The sequence below is a fragment of the Bombina bombina genome, chromosome 4, assembly GCF_027579735.1.
Source record: "Bombina bombina isolate aBomBom1 chromosome 4, aBomBom1.pri, whole genome shotgun sequence".
Classification (NCBI taxonomy): Eukaryota; Metazoa; Chordata; class Amphibia; order Anura; family Bombinatoridae; genus Bombina; species Bombina bombina.
In genome coordinates, this window is record NC_069502.1 from 567510583 (window position 1) to 567533751 (window position 23169).

At 39.0% G+C, this 23169-nt stretch overlaps 1 protein-coding gene across 4 annotated transcripts in view; it reads right to left on the reverse strand.

Annotated features, from left to right (window-relative positions):
• ANKRD6 (ankyrin repeat domain 6) overlaps positions 1–23169 on the reverse strand; it is a 719155-nt gene that overhangs the window by 503889 nt on the left and 192097 nt on the right. For all 4 annotated transcript variants that reach the window (XM_053710544.1, XM_053710542.1, XM_053710540.1 and 1 more), the window contains one exon: positions 12684–12944. In XM_053710544.1, coding sequence (XP_053566519.1) covers positions 12684–12803 — 120 coding nt within the window. In that variant the 5' untranslated portion in view covers positions 12804–12944. The remainder of the gene's footprint in view (positions 1–12683; positions 12945–23169) is intronic.

The following is a 23169-nucleotide window of genomic DNA, read 5'->3' on the forward strand; positions in this document are numbered from 1 at the left end:
TTTCTAGGCAACAATCAAGCCAGCCATGTGGAAAAAAAACTAGGCCCCAATAAGTTTTATCACCAAACATATATAAAAACGATTAACATGCCAGCAAACGTTTTATATTACACTTTTATAAGAGTATGTATCTCTGATAATAAGCCTGATACCAGTCGCTATCACTGCATTTAAGGCTTAACTTACATTAATCCGGTATCAGCAGCATTTTCTAGCAAATTCCATCCCTAGAAAAATGTTAACTGCACATACCTTATTGCAGGAAAACCTGCACGCCATTCCCCCTCTGAAGTTACCTCACTCCTCAGAATATGTGAGAACGGCAGTGGATCTTAGTTACTTCTGCTAAGATCATAGAAATCGCAGGCAGATTCTTCTTCTAAATACTGCCTGAGATAAAATAGTACGCTCCGGTACCATTTAAAAATAACAAACTTTTGATTGAAGAAAGTAATTAACTATAAAACACCACTCTCCTCTTACTACCTCCATCTCTGTTGAGAGTTGCAAAAGAATGACTGGATATGGCAGTGAGGGGAGGAGCTATATAGCAGCTCTGCTGTGGGTGATCCTCTTGCAACTTCCTGTTGGGAAGGAGAATATCCCACAAGTAATGGATGATCCGTGGACTGGATACAGTTAACAAGAGAAATAGTCCACCTATGTGGAGCCCGAGCACGGATTCCAATGTTGGGAGGAACATTACCTTGTATCTAAGTTTCTGCTGATTGTCCCCTTTTTTCAGTTCTTTTAACAGATCTGCATTTTAGCCAGTTAGTGCTCACTCCTAGGTCACTTCACATGCATGAGCTCAATGTATATGAAACACATGAACTAATGCCCTCTAGTGGTCAAAATGCATTCAGATTACAGGCAGTCTTCAAGGTCTAAGAAATTAGCATATGAACCTCCTAGGTTTAGCTTTCAACTAAGAATACCAAGAGAACAAAGCAAAATTGGTGATAAAAGTAAATTGGGAAGTTGTTTACGTATTTAAATCATGAAAGTTTTTTTTGGACTTGACTGTCCCTTTAAGATGGCAGTGACAATAGTAAAGTGGGGAGGGAAGAGAGCTGTTTGAGGGGGGTCACGGAGGGATCAGGGGGTGAGAAACTTATTATATATATTAAAAGGAACAGATGAAAGTGTAAGAATATGTTCCTCATCCCATCAGCAGAGCACTGATCAGAAAATAAGCCCCTTATAAAAGAAAATAGGTTTCTGCATTTTCTTCATAATGTTAATGTATCAACATAACAGCATACTGCAAACACCTTTCAATGCCGCTAAGGCAAAGAGAAGAAAAAAACCCTATGTCTATATCACAGTAGAAAGTGAAATAAACGACATCCGTATGCTTATCCACAAGGCAGACCGAACACTAACAACTCCGCTCCGTCCCCATGCCGGAGAACGAGGCAGAGTTAAGTACATACTCAGTCACCTCTAAAAAAATGGCGTTCCTCCGATAATGTCAAGAAGGAGGAGTGGCAACAATTCGGCGTGGAAAGGAAGTTTCCTTCAGCCTACTAACTCCCTCTGTTAGGAGGATTCCGCCATAGATAGAGTTACAAACTGAAAATAGCAGTACACTGTCGACTAACTCTCTCTGTTAGGTCGTGCAGCTTCCACTCCCTTCCGAGCTAAAACGCTTCTAAAAGCGGAGCAGGAGAAATTCAAGGGTAAACACACTGTGTGCTCAGTCTACTTGTTAATGACACAAGCACAACAACACAGCCCCCTCAAAATGGCGCCATTCAAGCTCTCCTAAAGTCCTCTGACATAGGCAATCTTCAGACAAGTTAGGACTAAAAGGAGCTGTCAGAATAGAAGATCCCGAATAAACATAATAAAATATACTAAAATAATAAAAATTATATCTGAGCCCTATAGACAGCTTACCTCTTCCTTGCTATGAAGAAGGTTAACCCTAAGTCTCCAGTCTCATGCATAATGTGCCTGCCCACTGCCACAAACATCCGTAAAGGATTTGTCCCACCTAAAAGCAGAGGGTCCTTAACCCGTTCAGTGCCAGCCTTTTAGCCCCAGAAGAACAAAAGGCACTTACCTGCATTCTAGCCGTCCGGCAGTCAGACGACTCACAAGGTATGTTTCAGGGTGCCAGGAATCAGACTGAGACGAGAAGTGCAAAAATAATCACACCTTTATTAATAACAAAGAAATAATAAAAAGTCTACAAGTCAAATAACAAGTCAGCAGTCAAAGCCAGAGCTGGTAGTCAGATGAGCCGAGTCAGGAGCCAAAGCGAGTAGTCAGACGAGCCGAGTCAGGAACCAGGAGGGACGTCAGACAGCCAGATAATACACAGGAACAGGAACTCAACAGGTCTGAGACAACGCAAGGGCAAAGCATACTGAACAGAGGCCCTTTAAATAATAAGTGATGACATCAAAATTCTGAGACTGCAACCTGTCTCACACAGATGATTTATAACAGTCTGGCCATAAGAGGGCGTGCAGGAAATGAGCAGCATCACACACTCTGTACCAGATTCAGCAAGAAAAGGTAAGCAAAATGGCTGCCAGCAGCACATGGCAAACAAAGCAGGGAAAAAACCCTGACAGTACCCTCCCCTCAATGACCCCTCCCCCACGGGAGGACAAAAGGCTTACTGGGGAAACGGGCATGACAGGCACGGAGGAGGGCGGGAGAATGAACATCAGAGGAGGGAACACATGAACGCTCCTCAGGACCGTAGCCCCTCCAGTGAACCAAATACTGTATGCGGCCCCTGGACATACGAGAGTCAATAATGCTGCTGACCTCATATTCTTCATGGTTGTGTCAGGGTTTTTTCCCTGTTTTGTTTGCCATGTGCTGCTGGCAGCCATTTTACTCACTTCTCTTGCTGACTATGGTGCATTGTGGGGGGTGCTGCTCATTTCCTTTTATGGCCAGACTGGTGTGCATCATCCATGTGAGACAGGATGCAGTCTCAGAATTGCTTAAAGGGCCTTTGTTCAGTATGCTTTGCCTTTGCGTTGTCTCAGACCTGTTTGTGAGAGTTCCTGTGTATTACCTGGCTGCCTGATGTCCTTCCTGGTTCCTGATCCCTGGCTTGTTCTTGACTCTGCTGTTTTCTTTGTTCCTGATTCCGGCTTGTCTGACTATTCGCTTTGGCTCCTTACTCGGTTGGTCTGACTACCAGCTCTGGTTTTGACTCCTGGCTTGCTATTTGACTTGTGGACTTTTTATTATTTTTTGCTATTAATAAAGGTGTGATTATGTTTGTACTTCTCGTCTCAGTCTGATTCCTGGCACCCTGACAGGTTGTCAACAGAGATAGGACGGGGACGAGGCAACACAGTGGTAAACCGATTACAAACCAATAGTTTCAAGAGGGAGACATGAAAAACATTGCTGATGTGCATTACAGGAGGAAGGTCAAGAGTGTAAGCCACAGGATTGACCCGTTGGGAGTATTCAAAAAGGACCAACATAACGAGGGGCCAATTTATTGGAAGGCACACGAAGGTTCAGGTTTCGAGAGGATAGCCAAACCCTCTCACCAACCTGGTAGGAAGGTGCGGGCAGATGCCTACGATCAGCCTTGAACTTTTGGCGCTGCATAGAACGATGAAGGCAATCCTGAATCTCCTCTGCAACATACTCCTCCATAGCACAATTACCCGCAACAGACAGAGGGTAAACCCGGCCCCGAGGAGGAATGGCTCCGGGTTGCAGTTCTATGGCACAATCGTAAGACCGGTGAGGAGGCAACGTACCAGCACGAACCTTGTCTAAAACATCTAGGAACTCTCAGTACTCCTCTGGCAATTGAGATACCGAAGAAGTGTACAAGACTTTGACTGGTTTCCGAAGACAAACGTTTTGCTTCGGATAAATAAGTTAAATTCTTGTGGTCAGTAAGAATGAGCACTGGTATGCTAGTACCCTCGAGAACATGCCTCCATTCCTTGAGTGCCAAAATTATGGCCAGTAATTCCCTGTCACCAATTTCATAATTGCACTCCGCTGGAGATAATTTCTTAGAGAAGAAACCACACAGATGTAAGAAACCATAAGGCGTAGGACGTTGAGACAAGAGGGCACCTACTCCAGTCTCAGACGCATCGACCTCAAGAACCAAAGGCAGGACAGGGTTAGGATGAGCCAGAACTTGAGTGGCAGCAAAGGCATTCTTAAGACTATCAAAAGACTTAATGGCAGTAGGTGACCAATGGAGTGGATCATTCTCTTTACGGGTCATATCTGTGATAGGTCTGACCAAGGAAGAAAAGTTTTTAATAAACTTTCTATAGTAATTGGTGAAGCCCAAAAAACGTTGAATAGAGCGAAGACCAACTGGGCGAGGCCACTGCAGAACTGCAGACAACTTGTCAGGATCCATGGAGAACCCTGCAACGGAGATCACATAACCTAGGAAGGTTACTTGAGTCTGATGGAATTCACATTTCTCGAGTTTACAAAACAGGCCACTCTCACGTAGTCTCAGAAGTACCCGTGTGACATCAGAACGGTGAGCCTCAAGTGTGGATGAGTGTATGAGGATGTCGTCTAAGTACACTACAACACACTGTTGCAACATATCTCGTAGGACATTATTAATAAATTCCTGAAAAACAGCAGGAGCATTACATAGGCCAAAGGGCATTACAAGATATTCATAATGCCCGCTCCTGGTGTTAAATGCTGTTTTCCATTCGTGGCCCTCCTTAATCCTAACGAGATTGTACGCTCCTCTCAAATCAAGTTTAGAAAAGACTGTAGCTCCATTGAGGCGGTCAAAGAGTTTCGTAATGAGCGGAATAGAGTAAGCATTCTTAATGGTAAGACGATTAAGACCCCTATAATCGATACATGGTCTTAACTCACCACCCTTTTCCTTCACAAAGAAGCCAGCCCCTGCAGAAGAGCAGAATTTGTGGATGATCCCCCACGACAGAGCATCGGCTCCATAGCACAATTCTCCGCAACAGACAATCGGAATTCAAGGGACGCCATCTTGGATGACGTCCCTTAAAGGAACCTTCATTCTTCAGTCACCGTGGAAAGAAGAGGCTGCTCCACGCCAGATGTCTTGAGGATGGAGCCGCTCAGCGCCCTGACGAAGCCCCGCCTTACCAATAGACGAGGGGGTGAAACGCGCATCGGCATCAGCTGACCTACCATGTGACCTTGTGTACCGACCTTTGTACAGCTTGAATATGCAGCGGGTCTTTTTCTCAGCTTGAATTTGGAAAACTACTTGTGTGCGTTACAAAAAGAGGAATCTGTAGCCGCAGCAGCTCTGGAAAGAAGGTGCAGTATGTCGATATTACACACTGCTTGACGTTTCTATGTACTTGGCCATTCGTAGCACGAAGTTCTAAGTGTCTATGTGTTAAGTGCCTATACCCACGGATAATTAAATGCTTTTGGAGACGCCTGTCGAGGTGGTTCTTGAGCATTTAAACTGCAGCACAGATTTAAGGATAACATTACTTGCCGATGTAACTTTTTCTTTTTGCACGGAAAATCAAATGGGATTACCCTCTATGTTCTTGGGACTTCCTCACTAACAACGCTAGCTCTTCTATGTTTGAGCTTATTAACCTTATGTGCAAATTGTCTGTTCTCCCATTGTATAGCACTACTGCTTGGTTTTGAGTGTCTGATTTTACAACTTAGATCCCATTGCTTACCTGCCCAGGATATACCTCTTTAAACATTCGGGGGTTCTGTGTGCAGCATGGTGTAGCTGTTTGAATCCTCACTCTACCAAATTCTTGCTACTGTCTGCTAAGCCTTACGATGTTCTTTATATGCTACTTATGCATCATGCTCAAACTTGCTCTGATATGAGTATATTATTGAAAACCTAGATCCCCTGATACAAATCTGCCCAGGCTATACCTCCACACTATTGGTGAAGGTTTTTTGTGCAGCTGGGTGTGGTTATCAAAAATATATTTCCTAAATACGTAGTATTGCTTTGTACACATTTGCATTACGAGGTACCTTGGTTCACCCTGGCCGGTCAGGTTTATTCTATTTCAATATTTTGTATTTGCTACTTATAGGAATTTGCTACTTTTAGCAATTTCACATGGGTTAGCCTATATTGTACGCTTCAGTATCAATTTGTACATCCTCTGTTTTGGGGGATACAGTGTGTCACAACTTTCAATTGCCTATGCCAATAAATTGTTATTTTGTTCACTTCAAATCTTGGACCTGTTTATTTAGATGAAAAAAGTGCTGAAGTCCCTGTCTATATACAAACAAGTATTTTCTTTGTTTCTTGTTTCTTTTCTCTCTCTAGCTTTTCTTGAGATATATATATATATATATATATATATATATACACACACACATATATATATATATATATATATATATATACACATACACAATTATGCACACATGTATACATACACACACACACTTCACAGTTAAAAACCTTGTCATATACCATATCCCTTTTTAAAAAAAAAAAATCAATATAAATGTATTTTTTTATTAAAAATATGTATATATGATTGTAATACTTTATTTTACTATGTTTTCCATGTGTTTGCTGAAAGTATTTTTAACCATTACGCTATTTGGGCTTTTGCTCTAGTGCAAACCAAAGCTGGTAATATTGTTGCTATTTAGAGTAGTTGTGATATCTATTGAAAGTATAGGGTGTGTTAGAGTGATGTTGGACTCGCTAAACCTTTTCTGGTAAATAAAAAATTACCATGGACTTGCAATATCAAGTTGCATGCTAATTTTAGCGCGAAATACTGCTTATCATGTCCCATGCTGCCATTAGCGCATCACTTGTAATCTAAGCAATTGTAAGCATTTTATAAAGTTGACTAAATTCTTGTTTGTGTTGGAAGTGTTTACGCAATCTTTTTTTCTTTTTAGTGTGCATTCAAAGAAAAATGCATGGTCAAAAATTAACACTTTTTATTCACTAATCTATCAAACTTGTTGCAATATTTTATCCTGCAGAATTTGTATCTAGAGAATACGTCTAATGAGAAGTCATAGGGGTCGATTTATCAATGTCTGTCCGACATGATACGCTGGTGAACTGCTTGTGTAAACACATCACACATACATTTTAAAGTACAGTTACAATCATAATAACACTATCTATTAAAAAAAGTATTAATTAAAAGGGTGTCAATAACTGTGCCACACATATATTTAACAAAATGTTTTTATTTATTTTTTTGGATAGGGACAAACCAGTTTTTTCTCCTGACTCTACCATATGTTTTAACTTAGCATCGGCTTCTCCGTTATACGTCTTATAAATATTTGTCACTAACTGGTAATACTTAATTGAAGTTGGCTGATCTATGGTGTTGCCGTAGCATTAGCCTTATGTAAAGAGGGGTAATTTAATGTTGTTACATTGGTGCAGTTTGTCACTGCATTCAGAGCCGGTTAAATTATGCACTAGCAAGCAATAATTTGGAATTTAATACTTATAGCTATTCCTTCCGGTCTTGCCTTGATTATACCTACTGATATACACTTATGTGGTTTATCTGCCTATTTGGTAATTAACCAGCATACCACCATAGAATCCCTAACCGGTTTTCCGGTTGTTACAATTATTTAATTGGCAGATATGTCAATTTGTATCTAGGTACTCACAGCATTATGCACCTTATCATCCGAATATTCCCAATATTTAATATTAATTGGGCTAAGTCCCTAATATTACATTAATATCCTTATATTAAAGGTGGACTACTCTTATAATAATATATGAATCTGATGAGTAGTTGCAGTATTACTAGTGATTAAACCAGGCTAACTGATTACTCCAAACCCCTGCTCTCCGGAGTATACAAATGGGAATGAAATAAGTATAGCACAAGCACTTTTATTTTATTTTTGTTCTTACTCAACTACTTTATATTGGGCAGTATGCTTACCCCAATCTTACCGCAAACTGTGGTATCCAAATCCAACCATACTGGGCTGATTAACAATAGAACTGAGAAATAGAACGCCAAAAAATATATATCTATATCCTGTTATTATTTCCAGAGATTCACAGTGGAATATAATTAAATAGTGTTATATCACAAAGTAGGCGTATTTTCTCGAGTTGTACTGCCAGTACCATTACCTCAGCCTTATATACCTATCTCTCAGGGGAAATCATTCAATATTATAGAACTATCATATGAACCCTATGACATTAGGTCTGGTTATTTCAGACGGGGTTTTTTTGAATGCCACTGTTCTGGGCACACTAACAGTAAAACATTGGGAAACATTTACCCCTCTACATATATACAATTGTGCTCATACGTTTACATACCCTGGCAGAATTTATGATTTCTTGACCATTTTTCAGAGAATATGAATGATAACACAAAAACTTTTCTTTCACTCATGGTTAGTGTTTGGCTGAAGTCATTTATTATCAATCAACTGTGTTTACTCTTTTTAAATCATAATGACAACAGAAACTACCCAAATGACCTTGATCAAAAGTTTACATACCCTGGTGATTTTGGCCTGATAACATGCACACAGGTTGACACAAAGGGGTTTGAATGGCTATTAAAGGTAACCACCCTCACCTGTGATCTGTTTGCTTGTAATTAGTGTGTGTATATAAAAGGTCACAGAGTTTCTGGACTCCTGACAGACCCTTGCATATTTCATCCAGTGCTGCACTGACGTTTCTGAATTCTGAGTCATGGGGAAAGAAAAAGAATTGTTAAAGGATCTGTGGGAAAAAGGGAGTTGAACTGTATAAAACAGGAAAAGAATATAAAAAGATATCCAAGGAATTGAGAATACAAATCAGCAGTGTTCAAACTCTAATCAAGAAGTGGAAAATGAGGCGTTCTGTTTGATAACATACTGCATTCATCTTGCCATCAATTCTGACCAAATTTCCTGTGCCTTTGTAGCTCACACATCCCCAAAACATAAGTGATCCACCTCTGTGTTTCACAGTAGGAATGGTGTACCTTTCATCATAGGCCTTGTTGACTCCTCTCTAAATGTAGCGTTTATGGTTGTGGCCAACCATGAGGCTTGTCTCTGTGCTGTTTGGCATATTGTAAGCGGGATACTTTGTGGCATTTGCATAGAAATGACTTTCTTCTGGCGACTCAACCATGCAGCTCATCTTTCTTCAAGTGCCTCCTTATTGTGCATCTTGAAACAGTCACACCACATGTCCTGTATTTCACCTGAAGTTATTTGTGGGTTTGTCTTTGCATCCCGAACAATTTTCCTGGCAGTTGTGGCTGAAATTTTAGTTGGTCTTCCTGAACGTGGTTTGGTTTCAACAGAACCCCTCATTTTCCACTTCTTTATTAGAGTATGAACACTGCTGATTTGCATTCTCAATTCCTTGGATATCTTTTTATATCCCTTTCCTGTTTTATACAGTTCAACTACCTTTTCCCGCAGATCCTTTGACAATTCTTTTTCTTTCCCCATGTCTCAGAATCCAGAATCGTCAGTACAGCACTGGATGAAAGATGCAAGGGTCTGTCAGGAGTCCAGAAACTAATTGACCTTTTATACACACCCACTAATTAAAAGAAAAAAGATCACAGGTGAGGATGGTTACCTTTAATAGCCATTTAAACCCCTTTGTGTCAACTTGTGTGCATGTTATCAGGCCAAAATCACCAGGGTATGTAAACTTTTGATCAGGGTCATTTGGGTAGTTTCGGTTGTCATTATGATTTAAAAAGAGTAAACACAGTTGATTGATAATAAATGGCTTCAGCCAAACACTAACCATGAGTGAAAGAAATGTTTTTGTGTTATTCATATTTTCTGAAAAATGGCCAAGAAATCATAAATTCTGCCAGGGTATGTAAATTTATGATCACAGCTGTATATATATATATCCACCACCCTCAGCTTAATTGGGCATTATTTTTCCACATTAAAGGGACACTGAACCCAAATTTTTTCTTTCATGATTCAGATAGAGCATGCAATTTTAAGCCACTTTCTAATTTATTCATATTATCAATTTTTCTTCGTTCTCTTGCTATCTTTATTTTAAAAAGAAGACATCTAAGCTTTTTTTTATTCAGAACTCTGGACAGCACTTTTTTATTGGTGGATGAGTTTATTCACCAATCAGCAAGAACAACCCAGGTTGATCACCAAAAATGGGCCGGCATCTAAACTTACTTTCTTACATTTCAAATAAAGATACCAAGAGAATGAAGAAAATTTGATAATAGGAGTAAATTAGAAAGTTGCTTAAAATGCCATGCTCTATCTGAATCTCGAATGAAAAAATTTGGGTACAGTGTCCCTTTAACAGTGGAATATGAGTAATAGGTGTATGTCCCCCAGCGTGACCCTATGGGGCATATGTATTAAGCTCCGTATGGAGCTTGATGCCCCGTGTTTCTGGCGAGTCTTCAGACTCGCCAGAAACAGCAGTTATGAAGCAGCGGTCACAAAGACCGCTGCTCCATAACCTGTCCGCTCTGAGCAGGCGGACACACTTCGCCAGAAATCAACCTGATCGAGTACAATCGGGTTGATTGACACCCCCTGCTGGCGGCCGATTGCCCACGAGTCTGCAGGGGGCGGCGTATTCAGCGACGTCTGGCGGACCTGATCCGCAGTGTCGGATCAGGTCCGCCAGACCTTAATAACTAGAGGCCATTTACTTTAGATTTTTTGACAAGTGCAATTAATCGAGCAGTGTATTTGACAGTGCCAATCCCATACATTGGGTCATACTATAAACCACACTTACCCCTCATTTGGCTACAGTTACTAGACTATATAGAAGTATTGGAGAATAGACCTTTGTGTTTTTATGTCACCATTTGTATTTTTATTTTGTAGAACCAATAAAAGTTTTAACCCCTTCACTCCGGATGTTTACCATGTTGCAATCTCCACACTGATGATATTGCATTCTCTTGCTAAATGTTGTTGAGTGCTATATAAGTACACACTTCCCAGTAACCCACTGGTTTTTGTGCTAACAGTCTATTTTTATGTACAGCACCAGCCTCACGAATTATCTAGTCACAGTCCTATTATCAAACTATACAGACCTTTATACTGATGTGTTTTGGCAACAACATATGCAGTGCCATAGTTGTTTCTCTTTTCTTTTTGTGTGTTAGAGCGATGTTGGACTCGCTAAACCTTTTCTGGTAAAAAATTTTTTACCATGGACTTGCAATATCAAGTTGCATGCTAATTTTAGCACGGGCCCGAAATACTGCTTATCATGTCCCATGCTGCCATTAGCGCATCACTTGTAATCTAAGCCATTGTAAGCATTTTATAAAGTTAATTAAACTCTTGTTTGTGTTGGAAGTGTTTACGCAATCTTTTTTCTTTTTAGTGTGCATTCAAAGAAAAATGCATGGTTAAAAATGAACACTTTTTATTCACTAATCTATCAAACTTGTTGCAATATTTTATCCTGCAGAATTTGTATCTATAGAATACGTCTAACGAGAAGTCATAGGGGCCTATTTATCAATGTCTGTCCGACATGATACGCTGTTGAACTGCTTGTGTAAACACATCACAAATACATTTTAAAGTACAGTTACAATCATAATAACACTATCTATTAAAAACTATTAAAAAAAAGTATTGCTTAAAAGGGTGCCAATAACTGTGCCACACATATATTTAACAATTTTTTATTTTTTATTTTTTTTTATAAACCTGTGTTGCGTTTGCAATTGTTTGATATCCATGAGAGCAGAGTCTTTTTTTTTTTGTAGCTATTGAACAAAAGGTTAAACAATAAAGACAATTTTTCACAGTCTTCTTTGCTCATGTTTACCAAGGGTGCCAATATTAGTGGAGGGCACTGTATGTTTATATATAAATATATATATATAATTTTTCATATATGTGTACATATGTATTTATATGTATATATTTCAATGTTCTTCACAAGGATAATATGTTCTATGTATTTCTAAATAGATATTCCTAGATATTTGTGTGTATATATATATAAAGATATATATTTTACCATAAAAAAACATCATATCTATATAGAAATATGTATGTATGAATAAAAAGAACATATTCGTCTATGTGAAGAACGCTGGAATATGAAATATTCATATTTTCATGTCAAGTTAGCACAACTGAAAAAAAAACAGGTTGGCGCGCGAACATGGTTGCGATATTCAAAATCCAGCTTTTTACGTGAGTTTGGTTAGAGCACAAGCGAAAACTTAACTTTCAACTTGTAATATGTGCGCAACCTGAAGTCTAGACCAGTTAACACGCGAGCGGGAGCACAAACTAGCACTCCACTCGTAATCTAGGCCAATATGTGTGATTAACACTTTCATAAGAATTCCTGGATAATGTAATATTATATTTTATTCTTATTAATTTTCCAGAAGTCTTTGCTTCTCAATAAAAAGCATCCCCTGGCCTAAAGTTAAATAATGAAGATTAAACACAAATGCTGTAAAAAAATCTGCTGTCAGCTAGTAATGTTGCATTCTCACAAACAGCATTTGGTGTTGGGCCAATAATGCTGTAGTCATAACGGTCATTCATAAGAAACAGGCAAGAGAGCTTAAATCTTTTTCATGATAATGAATGAATGAATATATGCAGATATGCCTACATGTCATGCATTAATTATGATTATACTTTTGCACAATGATTGAAAAGCTGTTTCCCAGGCTCCACTTAAAAAAAAAAAAAAGTTTTCTGGTTACCTTGGTTACCGCTACCTTGGCCCCCTTGTTGATAAGCTGCACCACATTATCCACTTGTCCTTTGTATGCAGCTACGAGGAGACGTTCAGAAAGCACAGCGACCACATCCTGCTGGCTCATGAATTAGAGGAGAGGGGTTCTCAGGCCAAGCTGGGGGCAGGTGCTCGTTTATTCAATTTCAAGGCTTTATAAGAGCAGGGGACTTTACACATAGGGGAAGAAGCACAAGGAAAGCCTTCAGCTATGCCATCATGTTGCCTGCTGAAACAAAAGCAAATACGTGAATGAGAAATATCACAAACTGCTTACAGGGTTATCACAGCATTGCAAAATAAATGTTAAACACAGTAATTTTGTTAGTAAAATTTACAAGGTTTTGCAATTCTAGGGCCCCATTACATATGCGGCGTCGCCCACAAAAGCAGAAGACGACGTTTTTTGCGCGGATTTGGTTTCCTATATACAGAGCCGCATATAAATGCGGCACATATATTTCACCCGTCGCCCACAATTTTTACTCCCATAGGCTAACATGGGACTGCGTCGCAAATCGGTATCCAATATTCAGCAAAAGGACTTACATGGTGAAAATGCGCCGAGTATTGGAGCACCGTAACTCCCGAAAATGCCTGCAAAAATAAACTAACACCTAACGCATGTGCAATGTTTATCTACCTGTCAACCTCAATCCCCCACCGCAATAACTAATAAACAGCCAGATTACGAGTTTTGCGTTATGGCTGGCTCGCTAATAACTTGCAAGTTATTTCCACCACTCACCTTTAATAGCGCTGCTATTACAGGTTTGCAAAAACCCGGCATTTGCGTGCGATATGGCTGCGTTGCGCTCCATACCACACACAAATACAAGCGCTGCTTTGAGCTGCTTTGACGTGGTCGTGCACGATTTCCCCATAGACATCAATGGGGAGAGCCGGCTAAAAAAAAGCCTAACACCTGCAATCGCGGAGTGTAAAGCTCCGTAACGCAGCCCCATTGATGTCTATGGGGAAAGAAAATGTATGTTTAAACCTAACACCCTAACATAAACCCCGAGTCTAAACACCCCTAATCTGCCGCCCTTGACATCGCTGACACCTACATTACACTTATTAACCCTAATCTGCAGCCCCCAATGTCGCCGCCTCCTACATCATTTTTTTTAACCCCTAATCTGCCGCCCCCAATGTCACCGCCACCTACATAAATTTATTAACCCCTAATCTGCCGCCCCCAATGTCGCTGCCACGTACATAAATGTATTAACCCCTAATCTGCCGCTCCAATGTCGCCGCCACCTACATAAATTTATTAACCCCTAATCTGCCGCCGCCAATGTCGCTGCCACCTACATAAATTTATTAACCCGTAATCTGCCGTCTCCAACGTCGCCGCCACCTACATAAATTTATTAACCCCTAATCTGCCGCTCCCCAACATCGCCGCCGCCACTATACTAAAGTTATTAACCCCTAAACCTCTGGCCTCCCACATCACTAACACTAAATAAATATATTAACCCCTAAACCTAACCCTAAGTCTAACCCTAACCCAACCCTAACACCCCTAACTTTAACATAATTAAAATAATTCTAAATAAAACCTACTATTAATAACTAAATAATTTATATTTAAAAATAAATACTTACCTGTAAAATAAACCCTAAGCTAGCTACAATATAACTAATAGTTACATTGTAGCTATCTTAGGTTTTATTTTTATTTCACAGTTAAGTTATTTTAACTAGGTACACTAGTTAGTAAATAGTTATTAACTATTTACTAGCTACCTAGTTAAAATAAATACAAATTTACCTGTAAAATAAAACCTAACCTGCCTCACACTAACACCTAACATTACAATAAAATTAAATAAATTAAATTAAAAAAAAATACATTTATCTAAATTACAAAAAATAATAAACACTAAATTACACAAAATAAAAAAAGAAATTATCAAAAATAAAACCTAACCAATAAACCCTTAAAAAAACCTAACACTAACCCCCGAAGATCCACTTCGTTTTTGAAGACCGGACATCCATCCTCACCCAGCCGGGAGAAGTCTTCATCCAATCGGCAAGAAGTCTTCAATGAAGCCGGGAGAAGTCTTCATCCAAGCGGCAAGAAGTCCTCAACGAAACCGGGAGAAGTCTTCATCCAAGCGGCAAGAAGTTATCATCCAGGCGGGCAGAAGTCTTCATCCAGACGGCATCTTCTATTTTCAACCTTCCGGCGCGGAGCGGGTCCATCTTCAAGACATCCGGCGCGGAGCATCCTCTTCATACGGTCCCAGCTGTACACTGAAGGTTCCCTTTAAGGGACGTCATCAAAGAATTCTATCAGCCAATAGGAATTAAAGGGTAAAAAATCCTATTGGCTGATGCAATCAGCCAATATGATTGAGCTTCAATCCTATTGGCTGACCCAATCAGCCAATGGGATTGAGCTTGCATTCTATTGGCTGTTCCAATCAGTCAATAGAAAGTGAGCTCAATCCTATTGGCTGATTGGATCAGCCAATAGGATTAAAGCTCAATCCTATTGGCTGATTGCATCAGCCAATAGGATTTTTTACCCTTCAGTTCCTATTGGCTGATAGAATTCTATCAGCCAATCGGAATTCAAGGGACGCCATCTTGGATGACGTCCCTTAAAGGGAACCTTCAGTGTACGGCTGGCAGGGCCGGATTTACATCTCAGGTGCCTGTAGGCACAAAAACCTGAAGCGCCCCCCCCCACCCCCCCACCCCCCCTAGAAAAAAGTGGAAAAAATGAGGACTTTTTTTTATTATTATTTAGGACAACTAAAAATAAATATTAGATGTAAAATTACATTTTCCCTTTTATGGAGATACACAAATACACACACCAATTGCAATATTTGTTGTAATGGAAGCTACACCAAAAATCAATATTCACTTGACTCAAATGGCCATACAATTTCTATTATGTATAACAAAAACAAATCATGTTAAACTTTTAATGCAAAATATTCTAAAGAAAACCCTATTTAAAGGGACATCAAATGTGACAGTTTGCTGGGCATTTTATTATTGCACTAGTGCTTGCAGAGAAGTGTGTTAGCCTCTTGCAAAAGAGTTAAACACATAGTCAATGTCAGTTCTGAGACAGCAATACACATCTGTGCAGACCCAGATGGGCTCATAGGACATGTTTATTGACAAGCCATTAGTGTATTGCTTTTCTGGAGATGACTTTGACTATGTGCTTAACATTTTGTTGGAGTCAAACACAGTTTTGTGTAAACAATAGCAATATTAAAACTAGCAGCATGCAAGCTCATCACCATCAACAACCTGTGCAGCCAGTGGAAGAAAATATAAAATGTAGGGAAAAAAATCTTGTAAACTCTGATATTTTTGGTACAAACACACACAGATGTTACATTTATTTTGTTCTGAAATATAAATATCATATGATGTTGCTCTCAAAGGAAAACATGGAATGTTGTAGATTATATGTAATCCAGGGGTCAACAAATGTGTTTAAAATTAGAATTTAGAAATTCAATGGGAGGGGTTTAGTTTTAATCTTTGCCCCTCTCTCCTTCATGGCTCCCTCAACTGCTGTAACATATTCCCAATGAAACACTCGACTTTGTAGGCACCTGGCAGCACAATTCTTACTAAAATAAATGCCCTCATAAAAAAAAAAAAAAAAAAAAAAAAATTTTTTTTTTTTTTTTTTTTTTTTTTTATTATTGACAGGCAGGCGCCCCTCACTGCAAGGCGCCTGTAGGCACATGCCTACTGTGCCTAATGGGAAATCCGGCCCTGACGGCTGGGACCGTATGAAGAGGATGCTTTGCGCCGGATGTCTTGAAGATGGACCCGCTCCACGCTGGAAGGATGAAGATAGAAGATGCCGTCTGGATGAAGACTTCTGCCCACCTGGATGATGACTTCTTGCCACTTAGATGAAGACTTCTCCCGGCTTTGCTGAGGACCTCTTGCCGCTTGGATGAAGACTTCTCCCGGCTTCGTTAAGGACTTCTTGCCACTTGGATGAAGACTTCTCCCGGTTTCGTTGAGGACTTCTTGCCGATTGGATGAAGACTTCTCCCGGCTGGGTGAGGATGGATGTCCGGTCTTTAAAAACTGTAAGTGGATCTTCGGGGGTTAGTGTTAGGTTTTTTTAAGGGTTTATTAGGTGGATTTTATTTTTAGCTTAGGGTTTTGGGCAATGTAAAATAGCTAAATGCCCTTTTAAAGGCAATGCCCATCCAAATGCCCTTTTCAGGGCAATGGGGAGCTTAGGTTTATTTAGATAGGATTTTATTTGGGGGGTTGGTTGTGTGGGTGGTGGGTTTTACAATTGGGGGGTTGTTTGTATTTTTTTAAACAGGTAAAAGAGCTGATTTCTTTGGGGCAATGCCCCGCAAAAGGCCCTTTTAAGGGCTATTGTCATTTTAGTGTAGGCTAGGGTGTTTTTTATTTTGGGGGGACTTTTTTATTTTGATAGGGCTAATAGATTAGGAGTAATTCGTTTTTATTTTTGGTAATTTCTGTTTTTATTTTGTGTAATTTAGTGTTTATTATTTTTTGTAATTTAGATAAATGTATGTTTTTAATTTAATTTTATTTTATTGTAATCTTAGGTGTTAGTGTAAAGCAGGTTAGGTTTTATTTTACAGGTAAATTTGTATTTATCTTAACTAGGTAGCTAGTAAATAGTTAATAACTATTTACTAACTAGTCTACCTAGTTAAAATAAATACAAACTTAGCTGTGAAATAAAAATAAAACCTAAGATAGATACAATATAACTATTAGTTATATTGTAGCTAGCTTAGGTTTTATTTTATAGGTATTTAGTTGTAAATATGAATTATTTAGTTATTAATAGTAGGTTTTAATTATATTTATTTTAATTATATTTAAGTTAGGGGGTGTTAGGGTTAGGTTTAGGAGTTAATAAGTTTATTATAGCGTTGGAGTGCGCGGACGGCAGATTAGGGGTTAATTATATTTAAATAGTGGTTTTTATGTGTGAGGGCGGCCGTTTAGGGGTTAATAATTTTATTACAGTGGCAAAGATGTCGGGGAGCTGCAGAATAGGGTTTAATAAATTTTTTAAGTGGCAGCGAGGTCCGGAGAGGCAGATAAGGGGTTAATAAATTTATTATAGTGTTTGCGATGCGGGAGGGCCTCGGTTTAGGGGTTAATAGGTAGTTTATGGGTCTTAGTGTACTTTGTGACAGTTTAGTTATGAGTTTTATGGTACAGCTTTGTAGCGTAAAACTTATAACTACTGACTTTAGATGGCGGTACGAATCTTGTCGGTATAGGCTGTACCGCTCACTTTTTGGCCTCCCAGGCAAAACTCGTAATACCGGCGCTATGGAAGTTTCATTGAAAAAGGACCTTTTTTTAAGTGCGGTACTGACGTTGCGTGACTGCCAAAAAAATGTGCGGTACAGCTATACCTACAAGACTTGTAATAGCAGGGGTAGAGAAAAAGCAGCGTTATACTCATAACGCAAAACTCGTAATCTAGCTGACAGGGTATTAACCCCTATATCCGCCATCAAACCCACACCGCAAGTAATAACTAAATTATTAACCACTAAATCCTCCAACCCCAACATCGCAAACTACCTATTAAAACTATTAACCCCTAATCCGTCATTAACCCACAACGCAATAAACCTAACCCCTAGCCTAACCCCCCTAAATGAACCCAAATGACCTAATTTACAAAATACTAAAGTTACTATTAAATTTAAAAAAACTAACACTACTTTAAAAATACAAATAAACTAAGTGTAAATTAAAGGGACAGTCTAATCAAAATTCTGGAGTAGACTGTCCCTTTAAGCTACAATTACAGTAAATAAAAAAATCTAAGATTACATAAAATAAAAAAGAAAATTACCAAATTTAAAAAAAATTATACCTAATCCCTATGAAAATAAAAAAGCCCCCCCAAAATAAAAACACCCCCTACTCTAGTAAACTACCAGTAGCCCTTAAAAGGGTTTTTTGCAGGACATTGCCCCAAGATAATCAGCTCTTTTACAATAAAATACACAAAGCCCCCCAACAGCAAAATCCCCCAAATAAAATAATTAAACACTAAAAACCCTAAACTACCCATTGCCCTGAAAAGGGCATTTGTTGGGCATTGACCTTAAAAGGTCATTTAGCTCTTTTACTGCCCACCCTATCTAAATAAAATTAAAAAAACAAAAAACCCTTAAAAAACCCTAAGTCTAAGTCCCAGGTTGCTACTCACTTTTCCTGAAGTCCGGCGGAGAAGGTCCAAGCGGTGACCTCTTCTTTCTTCTTCCTGGAACATCCTTCGCGGAGCTGAAGACTGAAGACCGCGGAGCTGAAGACCGCGAACCTGAAGACCAGCGACCCTGGAACTTAAGACCGGCGACCGAGGAGCCATGGAGTGTGGAGGATCCTCTTCGTACGATCTTCACACTGGATAGAGAATTCAAGGGACGCAATTAAAAATGGCGTCCCTTGAATTCCTATTGGCTTATTTGATTCTTCAAATTCAAATCAGCCAATAGGATGAAAGCTACTAAAATCATATTGGCTGTTCAAATCAGCCAATAGGATGAGAGCTACTGAAATTCTATTGGCTATTCAAATCAAGCCATTTTTAATCGCATCCCTTGAATTCTCTATCCAGTGTGTGGTGAAGATCATACGAAGAGGATCCTCCACGCTTCATGGCTCCGTGGTCGCCGGTCTTCAGTTCCAGGGTTGCCGGTCTTCAACTCTGCGGTCCTCAGTCTTTAGCTCTGCGGTCTTCAGTCTTCAGTTCCGCTCCGCAAAGGATGTTCCAGGTAGAAGAAAGAAGAGGTCGCTGCTTGGAAGAAGACTTCACCGCCTGGAACAGGACCTTCTCCGCCAGACTTCAGGAACGGTGAGGTTTTTTTTTTTTGGTTTTTTTTTATTTAGATAGGGTGGGCAGTAAAATAGCTAAATGCCCTTTTAAGGGCAATGCCCAACAAATGCCCTTTTCAGGGCAATGGGTAGTTTAGGGTTTTTAGTGTTTGGTTATTTTATTTGGTGGGGGTTTACTGTTAGGGGGGGCTTTGTGTATTTTGCTGTAAAAGAGCTGATTATCTTGGGGCAATGCCCTGCAAGAATCCCTTTGAAGGGCTACTGGTAGTTTATTAGAGTAGGGGGTGTTTTTATTTTGGGGGGGCTTTTTTATTTTCATAGGGATTAGGTATAATGTTTTAAAATTTGGTAATTTTCTTTTTTATTTTATGTAATCTTAGATTTTTTTATTTTCTGTAATTGTAGCTTAAAGGGACAGTCTACTCCAGAATTTTTATTAGGCTGTCCCTTTAATTTACTCTTAGTTTATTTGCATTTTTAAAGTAGTGTTAGGTTTTTTTAATTTAATAGTAACTTTAGTATTTTGCAAATTAGGTAATTTGGGTTCATTTAGGGGGGTGTTAGGTTAGGGGGTGTTAGGTTAGGTTTATTGCGTTGTGGGTTAATAGCGGATTAGGGGTTAATAGTTTTAATAGGTAGTTTGCGTTGTGGGTTAATGGCAGATTAGGGGTTAATAGTTTTAATAGGTAGTTTGCAATGTTGAGGTTGGCGGATTTAGGGGTTAATAATTTAGTTATTACTTGCGGTGTGGGTTTGATGGCGGATATAGGGGTTAATAGTTTAATTAGGCTTATTGCGTTGTGGGGGTTGTCGGTCTAGGGGTTAATATATTTATTATTAGTAATGAGAGGGTAGTTTGCGGATATAGGGGTTTTACGTGTCAGGCTTATTTTTGGGAGGCGTGTTAGACTGTTACGGGAGATTTGATATTTTCTTTACTTTTCTTAGGCGCCAGCAGTTTCTAAAGTGCCGTAAGTCACTGGCGACTCCAGAAATTTGTATTTATGCTCATTTCTGGACATCGCTAGTTTATCAGACTTACGGCACTTTATGAACTGCCGGCGGGGTTTATGTAATACCCCGATGTGCGAGTGGAAATTACAGGCGGCTCGAGTTGCAGCGATTGCGCTGAAGCCTGCGCCATATACGTAATCATGCCCCTAGAGCAGTTTATGATATGAAACAGCTTGATAGAATCCATGTTCTAGGTCTCCTTTGGCTGTGGCCAGTTAGGGAAGATGTAAATGAGCCTGTGCTCTAAGCTAAACTCTTGGTTTAGAATGTTATACTGTAGGTTCAGGTAAATTTCCCCATACATAAGAATAGTACTGGTACTCCAACCTATATATAAGAAGTTGAATAAAAAGAAGTTTTACAGCAAAATAATGCAAATGAAATCAATATAAATCATTATGTTTATTAAAATATCAGTGTTCTCCACAGAAAATGCCAGTGTTATGAAATTGTCTGGTAGTGTAATACTTTGAAATTTTATAACATTTTCTGTTACTTAAAAATATTACTTAAAGGAACATAAAACCCAATTTTTTTCTTCCATGATTCAGATAGAGGATTCAGTTTTAAACAGTTCTTTAATTTACTATTATCTAATTTGCTACATTCTCTTGGTATCCTTTGTTATAGAAACATCAATGCATTACTGTGAGTAAGCTGACCCATTGGGTGAGCCAACAACGAGGTATATATGTGTAGCCACCAATCAGCAACTCCTGTGCCTACATAGGTATCCTTTTCAAGAAAGCACACCAAGAGAACAAAACAAATTAGATAATTAAAGTAAACTGAAAAGTTGTTTAAAATCATATGCTCTATCTGAATCACGAAAGAAAAATGTCCCTTTAATCTATTCAGAACACAACTTTTAACTAAATATCTGCTAACATTGTAGCTAGGTGGCCAGTAAAATATGCTGGGTGGTACACCTATTATTGGGGAGAACACTGATTGTTATTTTATTTTCCTCAATTAAAGAGATTATGGAAGATTAAAGATTGCCTTTATTAACTCTTCGATACAGAAGCATACTGCAAATGTGTATTTGTCTCTTCCATGGAGAATGCCTACATTATTCTTTAAAAAGTATTCAGGATCTATCAAATATGAATGAGAGACTCCACAGCATAACATTTACTCAGTGGGGAGAAAAATGTTGAGGTAATGAATTTATAGTCTAAGAAACACTAAGGGCTAGATTACAAGTGGCACGCTATTCAGAACTTTCACTCCAGCAGAAGTAATCTTTTTGCGCATTCGGGTTAGCGCACGTATTACAAGTTAAAAATAAGTTTTGCACGCTAGCGAAAACCTGATGCACGTTAACCAAAGGACAGCGGATATCGCAACCACGACAACTTATTCTCCCAAAAGACTTCAAAGTAGAGCAAAAGAGAAAAAAACCTAACACATCACTTGCCGCTAACCCGACAGTAGTTATTAATATTGCACATTCCAATGTTATATATTTTCTAGGTATATAAAAAAAATATTTATATATATATATATATATATATATATATATATATACACACACACACACCCATATATACCTATATATATATATATATACACAAACACACGTATACCTATAACTAAATTTATATATTCCTATAGATATATATATATAAAAATAAAAAAAGACTATGAAAAACCGCGCTATCCTCTATACTATTATATAAAAAATCTTAAATATAGTAAAAAGTTTTATTGCAACAAGCAAACAAAAGTCCACATGATAAGATGTATCCGAAAGAAGGCTGCAGGACAAAAAAAGTATATGAAGACTCCCAAGATGCCTTCACAGGTAGATAAAAGCAAAAGACTCTGGCCTCTATTTATCAAGCCGTCAACTGCAAATACGCTGGAATTCCGCAGCGTATTTGTGGCGAGCCTGATTCGCCTTAGTTATCAAACCCTACAGACCGGCAAAAGTAGAATATAGTGACGTAACTTACGATCCGCCGGACTCAGTCCGACACAGATCAATGCTTACGTCACTACAGATGTTCCGAACGCAAGTTCGGCACAATCTGACTACTTTTGCTAGTTATCAAATAACTAGCAGGTACGCTCGCCACTTTTCCGGCCCAACGTACCTGGTTTTCATGTTCGCTGTTGCCCGATATCCCATTGATTCCTATGGTAAAAGTCTACACCTAACACCCTAACATGTACCCCAAGTCTAAACACCCCTAATCTGCCCCCCCTACACCGCCGCCACCTACATTATACTTATTAACCCCTAAACCGCTGCTCTCGGACCCCGCCGCAACTAAATAAACTTATTAACCCCTAAACCACCGCTCCCGGACCCCACCACAACTAAATAAACTTATTAACCCCTAAACCGCCACTCACGGACCCCGCCGCCACCTACATTATATTTATTAACCCCTAATCTGCCCCCCTACACCGCCGCCACTATATTAATTTTATTAATCCCTAGACCTAAGTCTAACCCTAACCCTAACACCCCTCCTAACTTAAATATTATTTAAATTAATCTAAATAAATATTCCTATAATTAAATAAATTATTCCTATTTAAAACTAAATACTTACCTGTAAAATAAACCCTAAGATAGC